A 21,002-nucleotide genomic window follows, 5' to 3' on the forward strand; every position below is an offset into this window, starting at 1 on the left:
GCAAGGCGATCCAACCAGTCCATCCTAAAGGAGATCAGTCCTGGGTGTTCTTTGGAAGGAATGATGCTGAAGCTGAAACTCCAGTACTTTGGCCACCTCATGCAAAGAGTTTACTCATTGGAAAAGACTCGGATGCTGGGAGGGTTTGGGGGCAGGAGAAGAAGGGGATGACAGAGGATGAGATGGCTGGATGGCACCACCACCTCGATGGACGTGAGTTTGTGTGAACTCCGGGAGCTGGTGATGGACAGGGAGGCCTGGTGTGCTGCCAATTCATGGGGTCGCAAAGAGTCAGACACGACTGAGCGAATGAACTGAGCCGAACTACAAGAAGAAGTATGAAGGTTCCTCAAAAAATTAAAATTAGAACTACAATATGACCCATAAGTTCCACTACTGGCTCTTTCCAAAGGAAAGGAAAACACTAATATTTTTAAAAGATATATGCAACCCTACGTTCACTGCAGCATTAATCATAATAGTCAAGACACTGAAATAACCTAAGTGCCCATCCATAGGTTACTGTTAAAAGAAGATTCCTAGATAGATACATTGGAGTGTCACTTAGCCATTAAAAAAAAAAAAAAACCCTGCCAGAGTGAAGTATGTCAGAGAAAGACAAATACTGTATGATTTCACTTATATGTGGAATCTAAGAAACAGAAGAAACTAACATATTCAACAGAAACAGTCACAGACACAAAGAAAAAACAGGTGGCTGCCAGAGGGTGGCAGGGGTGGAGAGTGAATTTAAAAGGTGAGGAAAATTAACAGGTACAAACTTCCAGTTATGAAATAAATGAGTCACAGGGATGAAATGTATATGTGTGTAGCCAATACTAATGTAGTATCTTTGTATGCCAATGAAAGTGGTAAAAAGTTACAACTTTTCAGTTATAAATATTAGGGATATAGGGGTACAACATGATTAATATACTTAACACTGCTATATGTTATACAAGAAAGTTGCTAGGAGAGTAAATGCTAAAAGTTCTCATCACAAGGAAAAACTTTCTTTTCCTTTTATTTTGTTTATATGAGATGACAGATGGTCACTAAACAGTGTCGTCATCATTTCATGATGTATGCATGTCAAATCATTATGCTGTACATCTTAAACTTACATAGTATTACTTGTCAATTATATCTCAGTTATACCCTGTTGGAAGTAAAAGATCGATCTATTGAACTCTATAAATATAGTGACTTGAAAAATAATACATTTCCCACCAAAGCTGCAATTCAGCAAAGCGAGTACTATGTACGAGAGAGCACAAGCAAAAGAGTGATTTAAAAACATAATGACAGGATTTACGCTGCGTAAAAGAAGTAATGAAGATATGAGGGAAACAAGGGATAGTTACGAGGAGGTAGAATGACTGGACTGTAGAAGCTGTGTATTGATTGCTCAGCCACGCCCGACAGGGAATGAACTTGGGTCTTCCGTATGGAAGGCAGACTGTTTACTGTCTGAGCCACCACAGAGGCCCACTGTAGGAGCTAGTGGAGACAAAAAAAAAATCGTTGAAACTGAAGTACTAGAAGGCGTTAGCAGGAAGTAATGCTTCGAAAACGAGAAACTGAGATCACGAGGAGGCTGAGGTTTAGTATCCAGCGGTCTAAAACATGACTAACAGGAATGAGGAATGAATGACAAGACGGCCAACAAAGCAGAAGCCTAAGAACGGGCAGGACAGCCAAGGAGTGAACTTTGACAGAGACCAGGAAACTTGCTCTAAAAGGGCAAATGGTGAATGTATTAAGCTTTGTGAGCAGAAAGGTAAAATCAAGGACAGGGTACACATACTCATATAACAAGAGGGCAAAAAAAGTCCACGTATTTTACTGCTGAAATTCAGAACAGAATGATGATGATGACAGAATGTAATTTTTCATCATGCAGATGTGCTAATGAGAAGACTGGAAACCTTTTTTATATGAGAGGGTTGCATTTTGCTGAATTGGGATTCAAAGTTAGTACTCCCTGTCATCAAAGTCAATTGCAAGTGTTTATTTGCTAATGCTAATTTGCAATGAAACTTAACAGAAATTCTTTGAAATTGTTTTGTCACAAAGATAGGCACTGATATCCACGAAAACGTAACTTCAAGAACTATTCAACACTTGGAAGAGATATACAGATTTCTATTAGATTCTTTTCTTAATTATTTGTCTTTTCAGCATACTATCACATCATAGATTATTTCCAACTGAAGATTAGGTAGAGTTACAATTTAGTTTTGAAATATGGAAATTTCCTTTCATTTTTAAAAAGGTCCAAAAACTGATCAGAGTGTAGCTTGAACTTGGAAAAATCTGCCCCATACTTGTGTGGGAAAGGAGATTGCACTTCCTGTAATTTGTAACAACATTATAAGTATATAAAGCAGCATTTTGTGAGTCAACATTAACAGCTGTCAAAATGACTTTACCACAGTAGAAGCTTCACTGTAAGTACTGTTTTCCCCTTGTAGGTTGAATTTTGTGAAAATTTTCTTCAGCAAAAGCTAATTTTCCAAAGTCATTCTTCAATACTCAAATAATAGTGGTAGACAGTGGTTGTTCTCACCCTGCCCCCACAAAAAAAAATCTAACCTTGGCCCTACATGCGAACACTTTCAATAAAACTTTACCAATTTTAAGATATTAAATAGCTGTACAGTAGAAGAGTCAGGATATTCAGTTTCTATTTAAGACAAAACTTCCATCAGAAGTCCCCCAGAGCAAATGAAGTTTGCTGTTGATCTACCAGCTCAATGACACATAATATATTCAAATATTTTCCACAAAAGTCTGAGCATATCATACAATGAATAGCCATAAGCTTGAAATGCTATACATTTTCTCAAGTTTTGTAAATCAGGCCAACTAAACTTCTTTCTGCTCCACACATATTTCTCCCACCATTAGTTGTAACAACACATCTTGGTGCAGTTCACACTGCACTTATATTGAAACATGTTTTCTCAGGTATACGTTTTCTCAGGTACTTTTTTTTTAAAAAGCTTTGAAATTTAATTTACATACCATGCAATTCAGCCAAATGTATATAATTCCATTTAAAAAATATTCTTGACTATGTTGTTCCAGGGAGGCTACTTCTTTAGTCGACTGAAATCTAGCATTGTCTCCTTGAATAAATAACAACTAAGTAGTACTGGAAACATCTGTCAACTTATTAAAAGTCAAGGAAACCACCTGAAATTATCTGCCTTGACTACTGACGCCGCTTCGTGCAAGATTTTATTTGAAAACCAAGCTTCCACAATAAAAACTTAAAAAGTCTTGCTCCTTTAGCTCCTTCCATTTAAATTGTTATTAAACTTCATCTATATTTATTCTTCCTTTAAAATGTCTTTCAAAGTTATTTCGTTAAGACTTCTAACGTCCTGCTGTATTAATGTTCTATTTGTTAGTTCAGACTCTCATCATCTGCTAGAGTAACATAATGGGATCACTAACATATGTCATTACAAAAGCAATTTTTTCATTTAAGAAAAAAAAGAAAGACTGGAATTTGTTTCAGAAGTTACTTTTCTGAAGTGGAAAAATTTTTAATAGCTAATTAATTCATCTAAAACCCAAGCACTGCAAGAGATAGCTGGAATAACAGGCAAGTTTGGTCTTGGGAGTACAAAATGAAGCAGGGCAAAGGCTAACAGTTTCGCCAAGAGACCTCACTGCTCATAGCAAATATCCTCTTCCAACAACACAAGAGACAACTCTACACATGGACATCACCACGTGGTCAATACCGAAATCAGATTGATTATATTCTTTGCAGCCGAAGATGGAGAAGTTCTAAACAGGCAGCAAAAATAAGACTGGAGCTGACTGTGTCTCAGATCATGAACTCCTTATTGCAAAATTCAGACTTAAATCGAAGAAAGCAGGGAACACCACCACTAGACCATTCAGGTATGACCTAAATCAAATCCCTTATGATTATACAGTGGAAGTGACATATAGATTCAAGGGATTAGATCTAATATATAGAGTGCTTGAAGAACTATGTAAGAGGTTTGTAACACTATACAGGAGGTAGTGATCAATACCATCCCCAAGAAAAAGAAATGCAAAAAGGCAAAATGGTTGTCTAATGAGGCCTTACAAACAGTTGAGAAAAGAAGAGAAACAAAAGGCAAAGGAGAAAACGAAAGACATACCCATCTGAATGCAGAGTTTCAAAGAATAGCAAGCAGAGGTAAGAAAGCGTTCCTCAGTGATCAATGCAAAGAAATGGAAGAAAACAATAGAATGGGAAAGACCAGAGATCTCTTCAAGGATATTAGAGATATCAAGGGAACATTTCATGCAAAGATGGGTTCAATAAAGTACAGAAACAGTATGAACCTAACAGAAGAAGAAGATATTAAGAAGAGGTGGCAAGAATACATAGAAGAACTATACAAAAGTGATCTTCATGAGCCAGATAACCACAATGGTGTGATCACTCACCTAGAGCCAGACATCCTCGAGTGCAAAGTCAAGTGGGCTTTAGGAAGCATCACTATGAACAAAGTTAGTGGAGGTGATGGAATTCCAGTTGAGCTATTTCAAATCCTAAAAGATGATGCAAGGAGTTATGGCAAACAGATGGGGAAACAATGGAAACTGACAGACTATTTTCTTGGGCTCCAAAATCACTGCAGATGGCAACTGCAGCCATGAAATTAAAAGATGCTTGCTCCTTGGAAGAAAAGCTATGACAAACCTAGACAGGACATTAAAAAACAGAGACATTACTTTGTCAACAAAGGTCTGTACAGTCAAAACTATAGTGTTTCCAGTAGTCATGTATGGATGTGAGAGTTTATGAAGGTGGAGTGCCAAAGAATTGATGCTTTTGAACTCTGGTGTTACAGAAGACTCTTGAAAGTCCCTTGGACTGCAAGGAGATCCAACTAGTCGATCCTAAAGGAAATCAGTCCTGACTATTCATTGGAAGGACTGATGCTAAAGCTCCAATACTTTGGCCACCTGATGTGAAGAACTGACTCACTGGAAAAGACTCTTATGCTGGGCAAGACTAAAGGCAGGAGGAGAGGGGACAACAGGATGAGATGGTAGGATGGCATCACCAACTCGACAGAAATGAGTCTGAACGAGCTTCAGAAGATGGTGAAGGACAGGGAAGCCTGGCGTGCTGCAGTCCTAGGGAACACAAAGAGTCGGAGACAACTGAGCAACTGAATGACAACAACAAAACACTGCTAAGCAAATGAATCAGGACTATTAGAGAGCAGTAGTTTCAACTCTCAACTCATCCCAGTTAATGATGTAATGCAAACTATACAAAATATTCAGGGACTTATTTACAGCTCAAGAACTATCATCCAAAACATAAAACAATACAAATGCAATAGCTTAGAGATAGAAAATACCACACGAAATACAAGGGGAGAAATGACCCCAAAAGATATTCTGCTATGACTTTTTGCTATTGTCTATCACTTAGAGACAATCTTTTTCTTTTTAATATCAAAAAAAGCCTAGGTAACATTACTGAGCCACTGAGCAAATTCTCCCACTAAATAATAATCTAGAACTCTCAGTGATCAAGCAGAGCATCAAGCAATACTGTTGGTAGGTGGTCGCCACCACTCCCCACAACAATCATTCTCTTCTCCACCCTTTCTTAGCTTCTCATCCCTTTAACAGTAGCCCCTCAAGTGTTTCCTGACCAGTCCCTAATATTTATGGCTTCGACATAAGGAAAGCTCTTGCATTTGTCACTGAACCCTAACATTTTAAAGTATCTTTCAGTTCCACGTTCCATGAGTCTATTGTCCTTTTTTCCTAATTCTCATATAAAAAATAAAATACCTTAAGAACAGGGATATTTTCTATAGGAATAAAGTTAGACCTTAAGACCCTCAAGTTTCAGCTGATCAGACTCCATGTCCCTCTCCTCTCTATCCAACTATAAAGAACTAAAAGCTAGATGAAGTAGGCAAGAATATATCTAACTGATTTTTAAGATGAAGAGAGTATCTCAATTCTATAAGCACAACAAGCCTATATCGAACACCATGTCATTCAAACAAGAGCAATAAATATACTGCTCTTTTTGTGTTGATAGTAATTTTTTCACAGCTGCATTTGTCTTTTTAATTTTTAAATAAATAATGTACAATCTGATCAATTCCCTAAGGTAATTAAGAGCTGAATGAATACATTTAATGGAATAATTTAAAAAACACACTGAAAGCATTAATTCTTTAAATATCTTTAGAAAGTAAAAGTCAAAATAGTTAATGAAATGTAGGTAAAGAAGAATCAATTAGGCCTTGTAAAAGAATTTACAGAGGGATGAAAATATACCAAGATAGGTGGGTGGGGGGGCGGTCAATAAGCTTAATTTGTCTATCAGCTTTTTAACGTAGCCAAGCAGGAAATAAAGAGTAAGAAGTACTTCTATCAACAACTAATAAAGCAAACAGCATAAAGGCAGCCCTGGGAGCAGCTGGGTGTATCAGTAAGTAACTACCTAGTACTGCATTAGGGTGCCAGTCCTATGACTCCATTTTCCATAACAGCATCATCTCCCTAAAAGACCTATAGAAGAGCAAAACAAATCACAAAATATGCAGAAGCTATCATTATTATTGTGGCTGCTTTCAAAAACTATCAAGACACTTTCATAAAGTTCAGATGGGGGCTGAAAATGATGACACTTTAGGCATTTTTTAAAAAAATAGAGACTCTTCAGATCAACAACTAAAGATCTTAAAAGTATTCAGAAAAATTAAAAATGAATGACCTTGATAAGCAAATTTAGATTGCCCTAAATATTTCAAACCCAATTTCTTTGCGATGATTGAGTCCATATCAAATACTACATTTTGTCAGTCACTCTTTCACCAAAAGGGCCAAATAAAAAATACTAAAATGTATGAATTTATTAATATATTAATTATAATTTATAATTATATTAATTTATTAATATAAGCCTAAGTGTCATTCAGTCAGTGAAACTAAAAACTTTATCAACAAATTTTTTAAATGTGTTGTCAGCCTATCCAGACACCTGAATCTTAACAGATTCAAGATATGAAAGTCACGAATGTAGCCATCTCACATCTATCCAACTGGGTTCTGGAACAGTAAGTAAGCTGTCCAAAAGGCAGCTTCAATACTGGAGAATCCTGAAGCTCTTCAGGTGTTTGACTTAAAGGAAGTAATTAAGTGTTCTTCCAAAAGAATATGATGTCAAAGGATTTGTAAAACATCAGATCCAGACTCCGTTGTCTTAAAGCTTCATCTTCTGCAGAATGCAAAATAATTTGAAGAACAGGGAGGAGGCAGAGGAAAAGCCATATTAAGGAAAGGCAAATCAACATGAGAAAGAGTAGAGAAACTTTATCTTGTTCTAGACGAACCATATTGAAAATGGTTAAAAAAGAAAAAGCAAAACATCAAAAATGAGAAACTGCTGTCAAAAGTAACATTTAAAAAATTAGAAAGTTCTATGTGTGAAGATAAATTTTGGGAGTCCTTTTTCAGCCCTTTTTTGAAAAATTAGCTCATCCTAAACTGCTCAAAGAAAAAGAGGCTCTAAAGCCCAGGAAAATTAATTTTCTTTGTTTTATAGTAATACTCAGTGGTTTCCAAATTTTGCCTACTTCTCATAAACTTGGTGAAAATTGAAGTTATATTTCATCAAGCTTAACAATGTTGTTCTATATGTTTAAAATGATTTTTTAATATTAAAAGTAAACCTGATTAATAAATGTACACCATTGTCTAAGCTATAATTGTTCAAATTAGTTATACATAGTTAACAAGAAAGTAACACACTTGTCAAATTTCTAGTTTTTTTCACAAAACAATAACGTTCCTCCAACATGGCAGTTAAATGCACTGCTTTTTTATAATGCTTACATGATAAATCTGACACCCCTTTGCTTGGCATCCAAGCTTAACAACATAATTCTAAAATCATACTTTCTAGTCTACCCCTCTCTGCTCTACTCAGAATGGCCCTTTACATGTTATTCATCTTGCCTTTGTTCTTACGCCTACATCCATAGACTGTTCTCATTCAGACATACCCAACTGCCTTGCTGCAAGCCGTGAGGCCAAGCCCAGGAATGGCTCTTCTCCTTCCTGAACAAAATAAAAACCTCCATGTTTGAAACCAAAGTTTTTGTGAACTAAAAGTCTTCCTGGTGCTTGATTTACTCTTTCAATAGCATAGCAGTTAAGAGCAAGAACTGAACTATGTCACTAACTGAACTAGGTATACACTGGGGCAGATTTTTTAATCATCTTAACCTTTATTTCCTTATCTGTTTTTTAAAAAAAGGAATAATACCCTCTTCACAGAACTGCTCTGATGATAAAGCGAGATAATTTATGTACTGTGTTTAATACAGTGTTTGGCAGAAAACAGGTATTCAATAAACCTGACAGTATTATTAGGTTTATGATAATGGTGACTTTTAGGAATTTCTAGCATTTTAACTATCTTAAAGTACCTCCTTCTCCTGGTTCTTTTAAACTAGTAAATCTGTCACACTACTTCTCCTGTTATCCAGCATCTGCAATGATCCTAGTGGCTTCTTGTCTGCGTGATTTCTAACTTGCTATTCTGTGTTTCCAAATTATCTGTGTATCTGTCTACCTATCCTTCCCCAAAGATTCCCAACTTCAGTACATCCCAGATTTCCCCCCAACCCAGTCCTAGCTACCATCATGCTTCTGCTTCATAGTTCCTGTGATGACACTTGACTCACATGTCACACAGGAACTAAATCTAACTCACAGGGCCACCAATCTAAATCCTCACTGGTCTATTTTAACCAAACTCCTAAAGGACATGTTGTCTCTACTATTTGCATGCATGTCTGCTAAGCTGCTTCAGTCATGTCTGACTCTGTGCAACCCCAGGCTCCTCTGTCCATGATCTTCTCCAGGCAAGAATACTGGAGTGGGTTGCCATGCCCTAGTCCTCTAGGGGATCTTCCCGACCCAGGGATCCAACTTGCTTCTCTTACATCTCCTGCATTGGCAGGCGGGGACTATTTGTAGCATATGTCAAATTGAGCGTCATGTGATTCACATGTTCATCCATGTGATTTATTACACATGAATAAGAATGAGACTACTTCAAGAGATTCCCAATTTGTTAAACTAGAAACCTGTCATAACAAATGGTAAACATTTTTCTTTTAACTACAGACACTATAAACTAACATGGATTTGAGGGGAAGAACACTCACACACACAAAATGCATATAATTAACTGAATACAATGCACTTTCATTATAAATCCTCTGATTCTTTATATTTCAGTTCTAAGGTATGTTTAAATGGAGTTAACTTTCTGGATGACTTCTCCCATCCCCCCAAACAAAATCATTTTAAAAACCTACAGTATAGTTTTTATACATAAATGCATATGTGCATGTGTACCATTTTTTTAATATTCTGAGATATTTTGTTAAATAATCTTAAAACTTTTATGTTTTACACTATCATATCGTTTAATATGAATTATTAACAGTTTTGCAAAACAAAAACAAATCTGGCTTCTGAAAACTCTGTTAGACCAGAGAATGTCAGTAACAGCAATCTGTACTTCCCTGCTTAATCTTTCTTGGCAAGCTCTGTCTGCACCAGTGCTGTCTGGCTTCAGCAATCACAATGCCAGGAGCTCATACTGTGTGCAACCTTTTCAGTATCCCAAACAATATTCAGTTCCTTCTTTGCCACAAATAACGAGTTTAACTAGGTCTGCAACATTTTCTTTTAATAAACTTCTCTATTATGCTAATAAACAGTAAGTTAAGGCTTCAAAATAATGAGAGGTAAATTAATTTCTGTCAATAATTGAATGATACTGAAGGAAATACAAAGTGCTGGACAAACTTAGTCAAGGGTGAATCAACATGCTCTCTGACTCCACCCACTAGCCCAACTGGTTTTAAAAATAATAATAATATTGCCATTCAGCTATAAATGGTTGTGAATAAAAGTCATAGTCAAGAGGAAAAGAAGATCAATGTATTTTTTCAGATATTAAGAATGCCAACTTAGAAGACTGATTTCCAGTGCTTCTTGCTACATTTGTATCTATAGAACTGCATACATTCAAGATCTAAAGCCTTAAAAAAGAATTTTGTGAGAAAAGAAACCTAAAAAATATGTATAATTCTAAATGATTTGGTTTATTTTCAAAATCCCTTTTATTTTGGACAGAAAATCACTTTATAAAAACTTACCCAAATATAGAAATTATTTTATAACATTTTTACTAATAAAATAAAAAACATTATGAAAATTGCCACAACTATAGAAAATAGCCATAATTTGCTATAATAGTCAGAATATTACAGTAAATATTCTGTGACTTACTACTTGAAGGAATTCAGAAAATTAATATAAAATTAAAGTTCTTTACTCTTCAAACCCCCAGACCCTACTCATGGCAATAAGATGGAATTTCCTTAGACTAAAAGGGTGACAAAGTGATGAGAGAAAGAACACGTGCATTAGAAAAGGCAAAGGAAAAAGCACCTTAGATACAGGCCCCTGATCACAAGGTAAATCCCCCAGTGATGAATATTTACCTTTGGTGTATACCTTACCAGTAATTCTGACCCTAGCCAAAACAATCATTAGAATTATTATCTTCAACCTTGGCTTCAAATCCTCACCTTATCTCCCATATTCACAAAATCTATAATACACTCCCAAAAGACATGAATCTCCCATAACTGCCAAAATCCTGGTAGGCTGTAGTCCATGGGGTCCCTAAGAGTCGGACACGACTGGGTGACTTCACTTTCACTTTTCACTTTCATGCATTGGAGAAGGAAATGGCAACCCACTCCAGTGTTCTTGCCTGGAGAAGCCCAGGGATGGGGGAGCCTGGTGGGCTGCCGTCTCTGGGGTTGCACAGAGTCGGACACGACTGAAGCGACTTAGCAGCAGCAGCAGCAGCAAGGATACCTGACTTTTGACAGTTTCGGTGCCTTAGGCTAAAAGAACAGAGCTTTAAGCAAATATTCAGGGATCAGCGTTGGTATTTTACCCTAGTATTTCATAGGCCAGTTCAAATTTAGCAAACAATCAAGTAATAATTACCTGTCCAGGCTGAGTTTAAATTTTTTCAGTTTGAAAACCAAATCAAGCTAGGTTTCTGGGTTTTAAAAGCCACAGAAGATTTCTTAATTGGTAACAAGAGCAGCCAAGCAGGTAATGATTTTTAACCATCTTGCAAATGGAATGGACACAAGCTCAGAGGTTTGGAGACTGGAGGTGACAGTATAAAGAGATCCAAAAGGATGAGGGAGGCTATAAGGAAAACAAAGCCTGTAAGAACTGGTAGGTCTTCCCACCACACAACCTTTAAGGTTCAGCAGATAGGTGACATTACTTTCTTGACAATTTAAAAATGGATAAGCAATATATGCAAAAGCTTTTTTACTCCTAATTATTTCAATGCATTCTTCTAAATAAAGACCTACAGAGAAAGTCTTGACACTGGCAAACTTTAGGCACAATGCCCTCCAAAAATAAAAGTCCTTTAAAAGATGAAATAAAGAACTCTAAGAACAAAATAATAAATGATGGAGAATATCTATGTTGTTTTATACACATATTTCCAGCTCAGTACAGCTTATAAGTAACCTGGTAACAGGACAAAACTATCTCACTATCTTCAGAAATAGTGTACACAAAAAGAATCAAGAAAAATGAAATAAAGGAAAATTTATTTCTTTTATATCAGTTCCACTTGGGGGGTGAGGGGTGGTGATAATGAACAAAATTGCATTTCTCTTCAAAAGAAACTTCTCTGTTAAAGAACCATAGTGGCTGGTTTGACTGGTTCCACTCAATTCCCTGTCGTCTCTGTACCTTGGAATGCTTCCCAGGTGGCTCAGATGGTGAAGTGTCTGCCTGTAATGTGAGAGACCAGGGTTTGATCCCTGGGTTGGGAAGATCCCCTGGAGAAGGAAATGGCAACCCACTCCAGTACTCTTGCCTGGAAAATTCCATGGACGGAGAGAGCCTGGTAGGCTACAGTCCATGGGGTCACAAAGAGTTGGACATGATTGAGCGACTTCACTTCTTTTTTGTACCTTGAGAACTCCGGCCTTTGCTTCCACCCCTTTTAGGTGTTACTAAACCCACAGGAAGGCTAAGCCTTAACTGGCTGAGTGGTAGAGCAAGAAAAATTCCCAAAGGCCAAACAACATCATTCTGCTTCTGGTCATTCTTCACAGTTAGTGATATCACATATGTGCTCTGGAGTTGCAGAAACCTGAGCTGGAATCTTGGTTCCACCATACACTAGATTATATAAATTTAGGACAGCTTCTTAACTTCTGTGTGCATTCTACTGCTTCTTCATCTAAAAAAACAGGAATGGTAATAATAGCATCTCCCTTTCAAGATCAGTATAAAGACTAAATGAGACATTTAACAAACATTTAGCACAATGTCCAGTCTTAGTAAATTCTCAATAAACATGAACTATCTAACATAACCTGTTGAAATTCAAGATAGTCCATGGCCCAGCACAATTATTTTTCCAAACTGGTATCACTAAATTGTAACCAGCAGTGTAAAAGAGAACTGGCTACTGGAACAGAATAGAAAATAACAGGGTGCAATAAGGGTAGGTAATGTTTTGAAAATCTTTTTTTCAGACTCAAACACATTCTTTCAACTGAGCCTCCCAGTTTTTCTTTATTGCCTTCACTATGTAGTCTTCAAAAGCAGCATATCTGGCTCTTCTTCAGGGTACAAAAGTATTTTGTACAAACTCTACAACACTTACTACAGTGGGCTTTACATGTGTATCTCTCACATTAGAATGTAAACTCTAACACTGCTATCAGAGAAACGCAAATCAAAATTACAATGGGGTATTGCCTCACACTCGTCAAAATGGCCTTCATAAAGAAATCTACAAACAATATATGCTGGAGAGGGTGTGGAGAAAAGAGAACCCTCCTACACTGCTGGTGGGAATGTAAATGGGTATAGCCACTATGGGCAACAGTAGGGAGGTTCCTTTAAAAACAGAACTACCATATGACCCAACAATCCCACTCCTAGAGAAAAATCGTAATTTTTTATTTTAGTTTTTACAAACCAAAACTAGAGAAAAACCATAATTCAAAAAGATACATGCAAGCCAATGTTCACTGCAGCAGTATTTACAGCAGTCGGAACATGGAAGCACCAACAGGAGAACGGATAGAGATGTGGCACAGACAATGGGATATCACTCAGCCGTAAAAAAGAACAAAACAATGTCATCCGCAGCAACATGAACAGACCCAGAGGGTATCATACTGAGTGAAACCAGATGAAAAGAAAATGTCACAAAACAGGAGTCACAGATGCAGAAAACAATCTTATGGTTAACAGGGGATAAGGGAGGGCAAGGATAAATGGGGAGACAGGGAATGACATAAACATACTACTATATATAAAATACATAGCTAATAACAATCTACTGTGTAACACAGGGAACTCTACTCAATACTTGGTAATAGCCTATAATGGGGAAAGAATCTTGAAAAACAGTGGATGTATGTATATGCATAGCTGATTCACTTTGCTGTACACTTTGAAACTATCACAAAATGATAAATCAACTATACTCGAGTGGAAATTTTAAAAAGAATGCAAACTCCATGGAAGCTACCTTTTATTATCCTCTGTTTCTAGTATCTGAAAAACACTGCCAGCTCAATGTTTGTTGAGTGAATCATTAAATCATTAAAATCTAATAGGCATTAAAAACATATAAAAATACTTAACTGTTTTCATTTATCATTATCTGATTGGGTTTTATTATTGTACAAAATTTTAATTTAGCCATGTAAGTCACACACACACAAACACACACACAAAATCAATAAAGCTGTTCTTCCTCCCAAGTGCCTTGTATACTTCCTTCCATCTGGAAATGGTGAATAATGTTTACTTAGGAAACTGAAATGAGTGGGGGGCATAATGATCTTCGAAAAGTAGAACATCAAAGCATAAAAATGTGCTGCACAGGGAACCAGCCACATTCATGTTTGTTCAGGGCAAATAAAGTTAAGGAAAGTTACTAGGCAGAAAAGCTTGCTGCTTCTATATGATAAACTGTCCAAGGATCCCCTTTCACAGGGACTGCAGGAACACATCTAAATAACAACACTGGGCAGGTAGCTGCTCGACTACTTCATACAGAGGTATATGAGGAACTTTAGTATTTTCAATATTTAAATATTATCTCTATCATTTTTCAATTCTACTTAAACATAAGAACAAAAGTTATATAAATTTACCAACTCTTTCACTCCATCACAAAAAGGCAAAATGCTGGAAATAAATTATACAGAAACACTTTTCATCGTGCTTACAGATGTCAAAAGCTGACAATATACTAAATTAAGGTCACATATAAAATTTGACTTTACATATGTTAAAAAAAAAAAAGAATAAATGCAAATAAACATTTGCTCTAAAATGAGGCTCAACTTTTAAAAGTATGGGTTCTTTTATAGTAATCTTCCAAAATATTTGTTTCTAAATCCTTAACAACTTGAATGAAAAATTGGAAATTTCCAATTTATAAGATTGTAACTCTCTTGATATAGTAAGCTACATACATGAAATAAGGGTGGGGGGAGTGTTATTGTTATTTAAGACTCAGGCATTTTGCTTCCTCCCCCCTAATTATCGCAAATGATAATTTTACCTACTCTAAACCTGTTAAACATCTAAGGAAAGAACTATTTCACAAAAACTTCCTTCCTTCCTTCCCTTTGTCACTTTAAACATATCTGTTATTATGAAACTTTACTTCAAAGTAATTTGTTAGGCTAAAACAGTAAGCCAAGTCTTAACAGTTAACATTGATTTACTGAAGAAAGAAAAAAAGATGAGCTGTGATAAATACTCTTAAACAAAATTACCAAAGAGGCAACAAGTTGTTGCTACTTATTAAAAATTCTTCCCTATATTTGAAATGGTAATTTTAACAACCCTAGTAAGGGTGGCAACACTCACCAGTATGAATCTTCTCATGTCTCTGTAGCAGGTACTTCTGTATGAAACGCATGTCACATTGACTACATTGAAATGGTTTTTCACCTTAAAATAATTTCACATCCACAAATTAGTTACTGAATAAAACACAGTTTAGAGTTAACTATTTCTGAGGAAAGAGAAATCTTAGAAGCCCAAATTCTGAAAAATTGCAAATTACGCATATAAAGGTTTTATACTATTAACAGAATTTTATTTCCTCTCAATTCCCCACCCCCAAGATTTAAAAATTCACATTCTCACAACCACACAAAAATGAGACTGAATATGATTCATATCCTTCAAGGGAAAAAAAAAGTAAATAAATAAAACAATTTACAATAGAATTTAAAACTCATGAGGCTAGAAAGGCCTCCACAGGTTACCAAGCATCTTAAATAGCTTTGCTTTCTCTGTGGAGGAAGATCCACCTACCTTTTTCTCCCTGGCTAACCACCACTTTATGCCTTTTCACTTTTTTCTCTAGAACCTTCAAAATTTTCTAAACATCCCCCTTTTAAAAAATTAATCCTGTCTCCTCAAACATTCCTTCTCTGTTGGAGCCTTTCCTTTCATAGTCCGACCTATGTCTCAAATTCTTCACTACCCATTTCTCCTTTAACCCTTACACTCTGCTTTCTTAAGATACTAATGATCGCCTTGCTATTTATTCTAATGATCTGTTCTCGGTTCTCTCTCTTGCTCTTGCTCTCTCTCTCTCTCTCTTGCTCTCCTCTCAGAAGGCTGTGCAGTTATTGATCATACCCTCCTTGGAATTCTCTCCTCTTTTGGTTTCTGGGTGTATTTCACCAGTTCATCAAATCTACCTTATTATTTATTACTCTGTCTCCTCCTCCACCCTTTAACTCAACATATACGTCTACTAATATTTCCCCAAAGATCTGTGATCAGTCTTTTGCTCTGATCTCCACAACTTTATGGTCTAACTTTTTATATTTGATTCCAAATTCATATTTCAAATTCCATCTGGACATCTTATACAGAAAAATAAATGTTGACCGGCTTTTAATAGTTCATTCTTGAACTGTTTCTCTGGTTAAAAAGAATACATAAAGCCAAATAAAGTGTTCAACTAAGCTAATTAATTTTGCACATCCATGCTAATTGTTTTCTCATTTAAAGTTTTTCTTGGTTTCCTTGTGACATCCTGGCCTATGAAATCTCTGATTTGAAATGCCAGGTTAACTACAGTCTTAGGAATGAGTGACATTTACAAGAAGATGAAAATAGCAAAGATAATAATTTTAATGGCTATAAGCCCACTTTAATTCAAGAAATACCTGTATGAATGAAGACATGTCTCTGTAAGTGATAGTTCGTTCTAAAGGCAGCATTGCAGTGCTCACAAACGTGAGATTTAGGGGTTTTCAAACCAAGTGATCCATCCTCATTTATTGTAAGGATCTGGTTTAAAAAAAAAAAAAGGCAAAACAAAAGAAAGAAAATTTTAAAATGTAATACTAATTATAAAAAAGATAATGCCTTTTAATGCAAACAGTGGTCACCAGAGATTATGAAGTATTTTTTTCCTAGATAATCTTGAGAGGGCTATTGGAATAATTTTTATCATTATTTGAAGAAAGTACAATGTGACTCAGAGTGGGTAAAAATTACTAATAAAACCTTGGAAGCTGGTGAAGTAAAATTTCAGCATTGTGTCCTCTCCTCTCCAAAGCTGATATCTAACAGAGTCCCTAAGTGTTCTCTATTAGGATGAGTATAGCTTTATTTTCAATTTTAAAATATCACATATGCAGTACAAGTCTTATGTTCTAGACATGGTATAAATATCAATCAGATAGGAATGGTTAAATAAATCATGAAAAATGAATACAACTTATTACGTGGTTGTGAAATAAAATGAGAAAGCTCTTTATACACTTATATAGAAAGAGTTCCAGGATTTATTCTTAAGTTAAAAAAAAAAAAAAAGCAGGGTTTAGAATCTAGTATATAATTTTGTTAAGTTTGAATATAGGATAATACATACAGTAATATATATTTGTTTGCATATGCATATGCATAACAGCTATTTGAGAAGGATGTACATAAATGTATATAACTTTGGTCGTCATGGCTGAGGAACTTGGCAGAAGATATGGTAGGAGAGAGACTTTACACTAAACATACTTTAAAGTATTTTTCTGAACCATATAAATGCTTACCTATTACATCTTCCTTTTTCTTTTTGTCTTAAAGAAGTAAAAAGGAAAACTGTTTTAAGTCATCCTAGAATACGATTTGGAGTCAGAATGGTTCTGTTAAGGACCTCTAAGGTTATTCTAGGACTACCAAACCATTGTTAAGCATATTCCTTAATAAATTAGAGGGTTATAGGGGAAGGAAGGCAGGTGACAAAGACATCAACCTTATCTGCCTGTGCTTCTTGAGGCTGACAGTATCTCGGGCAAGGTCTAAACAATGCCAGAGAGAAGTTCACTTTTGGGGTTCATGTCTTCCAGTTTAACAACCTTTTGCTCAACATACAACATTTAAACTGCCTCTCTCACCAGCCACGTGGCAGAGTGAAAGTAACAAATAATCCCTTTTTTCATTATTGAGGAGAGAAGAAAGATGACAAAACATGATGTGAACATAAGAAACAAAGAAAACTAGGAGGTAAGATCGGGAGGAATATGGCAAGTAAGAAGGGAACAGTAGCGGGGGTGGGAGCACAGAGAGCAGAAGCCAAGAAACTGTGTCACACACAGAATACAGAAATCTAACAGGCATCTTAAGAAATACAGAGGCCTGCGGAAATTGACTACGGCCTGTAAATACACAGCTATGACCCCTGTCCCAAAACTCAGAGGGACTAGGCAAGGAAAAAGGGCTTTAGTTTTTTAAAAAATATTTTTTTAGTTTAAATTCAGGAACACATTTCAGACTATACTGTACGTAAATCAATGGTAATTATTATGCTAATTATACAGGGCATGTGGGTTCTGGGCAAACTGCCAAAGTGGCCAACAATGCTTCAAAGTCTATGCACCAAAGTCACAGAGGGAAACCTTTGGCAGGAGAATGCAAGTGGGTGTCACAGCTTCCTGAAGAGTCAGTGAGAACGGAAAGTTTCATCTCTGGTCAGTCTAAAATTTTTTCAACCCCTCCAAGCCACAGAATAATATTCAAGTTAACACTGTGTAAGACAAACAAACAAACAAAAACACAAAATCTTTTAAAACATGACTTAAAATATTCCTAACATAAAACCAGTAACAAAAAGATGTTAAACATTTTATACGAAACAGAATAAAAACAGGATAGCACCAGGTATTCTTTTCTCATATGTTGATAACAAATAAGATCCAAGTGCCAAAAAAAAAAAAAAGGCAGCTCAATAGCTTTCTGTGGCATAGCAACTACACGGAGAGGCTCTGGAAGGAACAAATCTGGCCCAAGTTACCTAATGTGAAACGGATATAATCCGTGACTGTACAAAGCCTTTTTATGAAGAGTTAAGGAGGTCTAGGTTATTGTTTTCTCACTGGAGGTAATACTGCCTTTCACTGTGGACTCCAAGCCTTAATTCAAGGTGGATTTTATGGATGAAAAAGCAAACACTTGTGAATAAGGAGACTGAAAAAAAATCTAGCATATTTATAAGTTTAATGACAAAAAAATAAAATTGGTGGACATTTTACATTGAATTTTATATTATTTTCTTCTTTTCTTAGGCCAGGAGAACACACATCTTTGTATAAAAGACACAGAAGAAAATTATCTTGCCATAAAAGAACACCACTGGCTCTTCCAACTTGTAATCTGTTTTCACGTGTAAACGACAGATTTTGCCTGTTTTATTCACCAATATAACCCCAATACCCAAATTGTACATAGTGAGACTCAGTGCGTATTGATAATGGCAACCTATTACCCATACCAAACATGCTCACAGTTTACCAGTTCTATTCGTAAGTTTCTGCAAATTCACTAAGCAGCACCATAGAAAAAGGTGTGTAAAGAACGGGTATGTAAAGAACAAAGTTTCTTGGTGGAAGAGAAATGGCTCATTAACACAGGTAAAATTATCTTCCTTGGTATAGACTTGGTTTCTTTTCCTGTCCACACCCTTTCCAGATCTTTTAGTAAAATGTGATCTACCAATTAAGTGTATTTGCCTTAGAGATTAGCCATCTTACTTCCTAACAGTACCACAAAATATTTTTGCTTTTCTTTTTCCTTCAGCATATGAACACTATTACAACTGAAGCATTTGAAATCTCCAAGTTTAAACCCTAAAGTGTCTGCAAGACAAGACATGATTTGTCTTGACTCCTGTCGCTGCGACTTTTAGAGAAATATGGTAATTATAAAGATCAAGCAATTGGGCTTTATCAAGAGTAAAGAAACTGGTAATAGTCTAAACAATACTCTAAATACTTGATTGTTTTCTTAACCAAGTTTAAAGCAAAATATTTCAATACCAAATGAATTCCTCAATCTGCTTTCTTAATCTCACAGTCCATTAGCAAATACATTTTTTGTCCTGAGACAAATCTGTTCCCTGCGTAGCAACTGCTATGTTAAATAATATACCAATTTTTAACCAACAAAGCACTAAGCTCTGCCTATTCAATTCAGAGATTTTTGACTCTTCAAGGGTCACTGCCACCAATTAGCCAAAACCTGACACCCCTCAGTGAGAAAGTTTTGTTCTCTTAAAAGGCAGACATGTTTTCCCTCATTCTATACTGCAATTATTACAGTATATTTTAAACTAATAATTATAAGTTTTAACCATACATTCTTAATCAACTGATTTATAAATCACCAAAATGCAAAACAATTTGGAGGAATAGTCTAAATTTCTCACCTATCACATTTTACTGCAACTGGAAAATGAGATCTTCTGAAATTCCCTTTACTCTCCAAACCCAACTAGAAATGGAAGAACAGTGCAACCCCAAAGACATACAACAAAATGACAAAGTAGCCCACAGCAATACCTATCCTCAACATCTCTGACCATCCTAGTTATCACTAACATTGCATGTTCACACTGTCATTTTCTTTCATTCTCCCTGATTTTTACTGTTTCTCAGTGCTTGGTTTTACTTATTACCAAATTTCATTTCTAAATGGCAAGTTTTTGCCAGTGCAAGAACATGAAATTCACTATATCATAAGCATAGTATTTGTAACTCGTGTTCAGGAAAAATGATCCAGAGCTTTAGAAAAGGATTTTTCTCTCACATTTCCTAAATATCAGGCAAAGATGTATATGATTTTTTTTAAAAGAAAGATTTACATCCAAGTATTTTCAAACTTTTTAGTTTGGCTCTGTGGAAAAATTATATACCCAGAATTCAAAATTCCCTAGGGAAATTAGATAAATAAATAAAATACTTAACACTTTTCCAGTTTTTCTCTGAAGTACTATTTCATACTTCCATCCCTAATCTTACAACCAGATATTTACCTTAAAGCTACTCCTTCGACAATCAAGTTAGCATGCAGGAGAAAGTCTGACAAATAGCTAGTATTTCTATTTCTCGCCTTTCAATTAAATTTTCCTCACTTTAGAATTTTTTTTTTTTTTTAAAGAACTGAACCCAGTTCCTTTCTTCAGTACCCTGTAAGAGATCCTGGCACATTAATAGGCACTCAAATTAACTGCTTAGAGAATGAAAAGGATATATATTTCAGAATAAGAAGTAGGTAACCAAAAAGCACTCTGCTCTAGCACTATTAAGGAGTTTGAAAAGACCTAAAAGATGTATATAATACTGGGTTAAGACAGTATTGTTACATCTTTACTGAAAGGATTCTTAAGAGTTTATCGATGTTAACTCAACAATCCTCATAAAATTCTTCTGTGGTGGAAAACATTCTCACTTAATTCATAAAACAAGTCAATAGCAAAAGTCAGGTGGCAATACCTTATCCAGAAACTTTTAAAATCAAGACTTGAGACTCTCAAACTTAAATGTAAATTACAA

General features: G+C 35.7%; 1 protein-coding gene across 1 annotated transcript in view; it reads right to left on the bottom strand.

Moving 5' to 3' along the window:
- The window catches only part of ZNF148 (zinc finger protein 148), a 103,939-nt gene that overhangs the window by 31,339 nt on the left and 51,598 nt on the right, over positions 1-21,002 (bottom strand). Inside the window, exons 5-6 of the mRNA XM_068973193.1 lie at positions 16,341-16,464; positions 15,022-15,105 (exon numbers count right to left, since the gene is read on the bottom strand). Of these exons, the coding sequence (XP_068829294.1) occupies positions 15,022-15,105; positions 16,341-16,464 (208 nt within the window). The remainder of the gene's footprint in view (positions 1-15,021; positions 15,106-16,340; positions 16,465-21,002) is intronic.

The sequence above is a fragment of the Capricornis sumatraensis genome, chromosome 1 (genome assembly GCF_032405125.1).
Source record: "Capricornis sumatraensis isolate serow.1 chromosome 1, serow.2, whole genome shotgun sequence".
Taxonomy (NCBI): domain Eukaryota; kingdom Metazoa; phylum Chordata; class Mammalia; order Artiodactyla; family Bovidae; genus Capricornis; species Capricornis sumatraensis.